The sequence below is a fragment of the Falco punctatus genome, assembly GCF_963210335.1.
Source record: "Falco punctatus genome assembly, chromosome: 7".
NCBI classification, from domain to species: Eukaryota; Metazoa; Chordata; class Aves; order Falconiformes; family Falconidae; genus Falco; species Falco punctatus.
Window position 1 is genome coordinate 1,205,699 of NC_137587.1, and position 6,369 is coordinate 1,212,067.

The window sequence follows — 6,369 nt, forward strand, 5'->3', positions numbered from 1 at the left end:
CCTCCCCACTGAGTGTTGGGGGGGAACCAAGCAGCCACAGATGACTGCCTGCCACTTCCTCTGCGCACCAGCCCCCTATTTAAAAAGTTTGAGGACCCCTGGCGTATACTGTTCTCCCTGATCCAGGAAGGTTGTAGAGATTAATTTCTGTCATGTTTTGTTTGTTGGTGTTTTGGTGGTTTTTTGGTGTTTTTTTTTTCTTTCTTAAGCTGGTATTTGTCTTCATCTTGCAGTGAAGGGAAAGCTGGAGGGCCAGAAGCAGCTGACTTCTCTGATATCCTGCATCTAGGTACCAGTGCCAAACTGGCACAGCCTGGCTCTGCAGCAGCATTTTTTTCAAAGGCTACTCGTGGTGCCCTGCTGAGAGAATCGTACCAGAATCTGCCTTTGATCCGCTCCTGCTACCTTTCTCATTTTGTCCACTTGCAGCATACCCTTATGCGTTCCCAAGCATCCTATCGAGGACAGAATTACCTCATCCAGTCACTGCTGCTTCCTGAGGCCAAAGGGCCCATCCTGCCTTCAGACTGGCCGTTCTTTCCGCTTATCAGCCTCTACAACAAAGTGACTAACACGGAGACACCTGGGGCTGTACTGAACTCTCTCCCACTTGATCTTGTCAACATTGTGACCTGGAACCTGCAGTGGGTCTTGCTGCTAGAAACCTGGCGTGCTAAAACGCTTCAGAGCATCCCTACTGCTGCCAAACTTGCACGGCTTATGTGTGTCTTCCTCACAGGCAGTGACCTCTTTCTAGAAGCACCGGTCCACCACTACACAGCTGCTCTTCTCTCTGTATATTGCCACCCCAAGGAACTGGACTCCCTGGACTTGGATGCTCCTCTTCCTGGTTTGGTGTCCTTCTATGATCTTTATATAAGTCTCCTGGAGCAGTTTGAAGGTGTCTCCTTTGGAGATCCACTCTTTGGAGTCTTTGTTCTTCTACCTCTACAGAAGCGTTTCAGTGTTCATCTGCGTCTCTCTGTTTTTGGGGAGCACACAAGTATCCTGCAGGCGCTGGGAGTGCCGCTCCAGCAGGTAATCCTGGCTTATGGTAGTTGCCTGTTACTGCGTATTTCTGGGTTACTGCGCTCTTGCCTGTGTTTTCTGCAACTTTGGAGAGGAGTTGGGCATCCTCCTAGCAATTCCCCTTCTTCCTCATCCTTCATTGTCCAGTAGAATTAGCATGCTTTCTTTGCTTAGAAGCTTTTTTTTCTCTCTGAAGAAAGTGCAATGCATGGAATGTAAAATAGAATAGGAATGGATAGCAACATTCTTTAGATTTAGGGCTGTGACAGCAGTGTATATGGGGCTTTTTGTTGTTTTGGGGTTTTTTTTGATTGATCGTAAGCCTGAATAACAGAGTCCATCTCCTCTATGTGCAGACCCTTGTACAATAATCATAATAATTTTCAGAAACCTGTTAACTTTGTTTTGAGAGCAGATAGTGTGTATATGTGGAGGGCAGGAGCTGTGAAATGGTTCAGACTTCAGTGGAAACTGTCCCACACCCTGCTTGGCCTAACGATTGAGAACCTTCTTCTCATATAGCCTGTATGTACGAAGGGCTAGTCTGCACCTCATGCTCTTCTGCCAGCAGTTACCTTCCCCTTAAATGAGTCTTTGCTCAGCTTAGGTTCAAAAAAAGGTTCACCTTGGTGAGAACCTTTTCGTTGCCCAATGCATGAACAAGCAGTCATTTTTCCTCTCAACCATGTTTCCACGTTTAGGGGTGCTGGAGTTGCACTTTGCTGGGTAACTCAACAAGAAAATCTGATCTGTCGAGTGCAGGACTGTGTTTCTTTTGAATGAGCAGAGCACAAGAGATGGAATTTAGCTGTGCTATTGAAAGTAGTCTGTCTCCTTATTTTGAAACCACTCTTCTTACCTGAGCTAAAATACAATGCCAGTGATTTAACCAGTAAAACACCTCTCTAGAGAGCTGAAGAGGTCTTGAGGATGATTTGTCAAAGGCTTGTCTCGTTAGCCAGCGTGGGCAGTAACAGCTCCGCTCCAAGCGGAGGGTTCTGCCACTGAGGTACATTGTGTTACATAGGAGCACACGCACAAACAGCTTGGGAAGGGCACCATAAAGTCCTGAACTTCCCCTCACTACTTAGACCCTGAAAAAAAGTTGTGATGTTGCCTCTGGGTGGGTTTCTTGCAGTTTCCTGTGCCGCTGGAGCGATACACTTCACCTCCTGAGGATAACCTGAACCTTCTGCGACTCTACTTCCGAACACTGGTCACTGGTGCACTGCGCCACACCTGGTGCCCTGTTCTTTACGTGGTGGCTGTGGCTCACGTGAACAGCTTTATCTTCTCCCAGGACAGCGTGACACAGGTAGGTAATGATAGCAGAGTCTCAGGGCTGGAAGCTTTGGGTTTTGCATCTGCTTTTCCCAACAGGTCAGTGTGGCTTGCTGTGAATCACTGACTCTGGGCTTGAAAACGTTGTGAGCAAATGTTTTTTTTTTTGGTCAGCTGAGTATCCACATATGAGATGAGAACAGCACCTCTTGTTCATTATACCCTAAAGCACTTGCATTAGTGTTAGTCAATCCTAAACTTTTGAAGTTGATAACTATGTGGACTATAGTGCAGGCCTGGGGAGGAATAGTGAAGCAGAGAGGATGAGGAAGCTGATCAGGCAGAAGGAGCTTCTAATAGTTTTAACCTCTGCCTGGGGTAATCTTAAGGTGCAGAGTACTCTTTCTTTTCACTTTGCTTGAATAACCAAGCAGAAGCCCTCCCATGGCCTTGGGGTCTCTAGCAGTGGTTACTCCTGCTAATGTTTCCCCTCTGATCTACAGTTCTACCTGAAAGTTGTGAAGCCAGCAGAGTTTCAGGTTAGGAGAAGGGGGAGAGGCAGGATCCAGGCTTTAGCCATCTCAATTCCATTTCTGATGGAACAAGATGCTCTTTGGAGCATCATCATAATGAGCAAAGCATCCTCCTGGAGGATGTATGCCTGTGGGCAAAGGTGGCACTGCATCATGTTAAGCAATGTACATGTTTTGTTCCCAGGAGACAGATGCGGCTCGGAAAAGCATGCTGAGAAAGACGTGGCTGTTGGTGGATGAGGTAGGATCTGTAAGGTTCAGTCTGTGCCACTGGGTCTTAAGTTTTTCAGGCATGGTATTCTTACAGATTTACCTTTGGCTTTTGAAATTTGTGTTTAACCTCCTTGCTAATTTGAGAATGGGAGAAGATTAGCAGCAGGATTTTGACCTGTGATGGCTATAAATACTGTTGTCCGGGTCTTTCAGTAACTGAACTCAAAACAGAGCCCATTGGAGCCCAGATGAATCTCCTGTACTGTATTTCTGTGCCTCTTGCCCAAACAGCACTATATCTGGACAGTGAGGGGTCCTAGAGGGATGATTCCAACACAACTATGAATAGGTGGCCAGCAGTGATCTTCTTTGACTCTTAGTTGGATGATTCCCTCAAAAAGGACAAAACAGATTTAAGGTTTCTCCCTTTCTCAGGAAGCTTGCCAAAGTTCATCATTGTGTGACAGAGCTGTGTCATTTGGCCCTTCATGTTTAGCATCCAGGGTAACTTCTTAGATCCCACTCAAAAGCCTGTTTGGGCTTTGGCCAGAAGTCTTTTTGAGGGGTTGTTGAGGAGACAGTGGAGTTGTGTTCATAAGAGGAATCCTCACGCAAATCAAAACTGAATTCTCTTGGAAGAAACACACTTTTTATAGTCTTCAGTAGAAGAGCTATGCACTTAAATATGTTGGGCATGGTGGGATTGTACCATCTGGCAGGGTGCTATGTTGTGTTGGAGACAGGGTGGAAAAGAACAGATTCTTTTCAGATGTGTTTAATGGCTGCTGCTTCTTTCCTCAGACCTTGAAAAAGCACCTGCTCTTCTACAGAATGCTGAATGCAGAGAGCCCTTTGGGATTTGACCTTTACGAGCAGCTCCCTCCCATGAGACTGAAGTACCTGCAGATGGTGACACAGAAAGAAAACAAGGAGAATGCACCAGCACTAGTCTCATAGCAAAACACTTGTGCAAGAAGAGGGCCAAGGTGAAGAAAGCAAGAGCTCAGTTTATGCTTCACTGACGAAACCATGTGCGTTTCGGAGAGTTTCAGTGTCTTACCTGAACAGTCTTGACACCTTTGCAAAGTGAAGCACTAGCAGAATGCTCCCAAGCCCTGCAGAACAATACACGTCTTCTCAAGATACGACAGACAATAAGCGTGTGTAGCCTCTCTGTGATGAACGCTGGAGCATTTTCCTCCATTCTCTTTCAGGTTGTTCTGCTGCTCCCTGGAGAAGGTGAGAATGTGTCTCAAAGGCACTGGAGTGTTGAATAAACTGAAGGAAGTGGAAAAGCTATTTTGTTCAGTCAGGCTGGAGACTGTGGGTTCTCAAGATGGTGTCTGTCTTCCCCAGATCTTTCCATTGCTTTTTTTTGTACCCTGAATTTTGAATGATTCTTTCCTCACGCCATCCCCTGCGAATAAAATGACAATACAACAGGGAAGAAGCTGATCCTGAGAGCTCTTTTAAATATATATATACACACACACACACATATACAAGCAGTTTCTCCAGGACAGTGTTCTTGTGCACACAACCAGTCACACAGATGTATTGTGTCAGACCTCTAAGAAATTATAGTTTCTAATCCAGTAGTACAAACACTGGATATCCTCCCTTGGCTGTCTTGGATTGTCTCTAAACTGCTTTCTTTTCTCCATTAACGTTAGATGTGTAATAAGATCAAAAATACTTTCTTTGTAGGGCAGGATTCTTACCAGTAACCACTCCCCATTACAGGAAAAAAAACCCCACCACAGTATCAGCTTGTTTAGCTAGAATATGTGTTGGTTGCCCTCTGAGGAGAATGTAATTTAAATTTTCAAGTGGCATTTCTAAGCTTAAACCTGATTTTAAAAGTTCCCAATTTGATCCCACTCCCACATCCAAATTCTGTATTGCAGTCTCAGTCAGAAGGGCTACAAGTATAGTGCCCTAAAAGATGCATCACAAGTGCCAGGTCAAGTCCAGAATTTATTCTAGGTATGATCTCACTGTGTGGTTTGTTTATATCCAATAATTTTTGCAGAACTAAGGTCACACTGGCAGGCTTTTGTTTGGAGAACTTAGTTTTATGAACAAAACTTGTTAAAGTTATTTCTTTTGGTTTTTTTCTTATGAACGAATTCCTCTGGAAGGTGCAGGGTGATGCCTAGCCTGAAGACCTAAGCTTCTCTCCTTACCTATCAAACAGGCCAAGCTAGCTTCCCTCCCAAGAAACCTTGCCTGTATTAATCTTGCTCCAATGAATGTCCTAATAAGAGTGTGAAACACTGCTGATAGTTTCAACAGTTACAGGCTGGCCTGTTCCAGACAATAAATGAATTCCAGCTAGCAAATTTACGGCTGTGGTGCTGTCTTGGCGGTTTTCTAAGTATACTGGTCCCCCTTAAGTTGCCAGAAAATACACAGTTTCATCTTTTCCCCCTTATTTCACATAGGACATGGGCAGAACTGATGTTTCATTTTAATCTCTCTTTTTGTCGTCTTCTTCCTCTTTGTTTTCCCCCTTTCCCCTCTCTTCTGTGGCAGCTTTTGATCTGTGGTTCCTCTCTGCTGCAGGTCAACGGCACAAAGTAACAAAAGCACAGTGGTCAACACGTTGGGTTTTTTTTTGTTAATTATTTTGAAATTACTTGATGTGATTAAAAGTTTATTCAAAGGCATTAAAGTTTCTGGTCTGTCTAGGTGGTGAGAGCCCGGTAGTTGTCTTTCAAGAGCAACGGATGGTAAAATTTAAAGACTGTTAGCTGCCCATTTAAGAGCAGCCTTCATCAAGGGCTTTGCCTTTTGCTTTTCAGACCTCCACTTAGAACTCTGCCAGTCCTTTGCGTGGTGCAAAGTTGAGTTTTGTAATGTGTACAGGGTGTAAATAAATATTTTGATAGCTCTGCTGATTCTTTTGGAACTATGAGAATGCTTTCCTTTATTTAAATCTTGAGTTTGGATAGTTCTGTTTGTAATTTACCAATGTTTAGGGAATGCTACTGCTGTGAGGAAATCCACTAAGCTTTGGAGCTCTGTAAGAGCTCTTCAGGCCAAAGGCGGCATCCTGCTTGTGTGGTGGGTCAGTAACAGCTGTGTGTACTTGGGGAAGGTGCAGGATGGGGATTAGGTGATTTGTCATGTGCCACAGCTGGGAAGACAGCAAAAACTGTCCACAGGTGGCATTTTAGGTGTTGAGAGAGGAGGTGGATTTCGTTTATTTTCTGAACTCTGGGAAGGAAAGGATCAGGCTTTTGCCTGATTCTTCAAAGCCCTTTTTGTTCCCAGGTGTTCCTCAAGCCATCAGTGTATACCCAGAAAATAA

At 44.6% G+C, this 6,369-nt stretch overlaps 1 protein-coding gene across 4 annotated transcripts in view; it reads left to right on the forward strand.

Annotated features, from left to right (window-relative positions):
• The window catches only part of RPAP1 (RNA polymerase II associated protein 1), a 41,874-nt gene extending 35,907 nt beyond the window's left edge, over window positions 1-5,967 (forward strand). For 3 of the 4 annotated variants that reach the window (XM_080394986.1, XM_080394987.1, XM_080394988.1), the window contains 4 exons: window positions 234-1,038; window positions 2,168-2,344; window positions 3,028-3,084; window positions 3,858-5,967. In XM_080394986.1, coding sequence (XP_080251112.1) covers window positions 234-1,038; window positions 2,168-2,344; window positions 3,028-3,084; window positions 3,858-4,013 — 1,195 coding nt within the window. In that variant the 3' untranslated portion in view covers window positions 4,014-5,967. The remainder of the gene's footprint in view (window positions 1-233; window positions 1,039-2,167; window positions 2,345-3,027; window positions 3,085-3,857) is intronic. The other variant, XM_080394989.1, reaches the window with a different exon arrangement.
• Window positions 5,968-6,369: the final 402 nt, after the last annotated feature.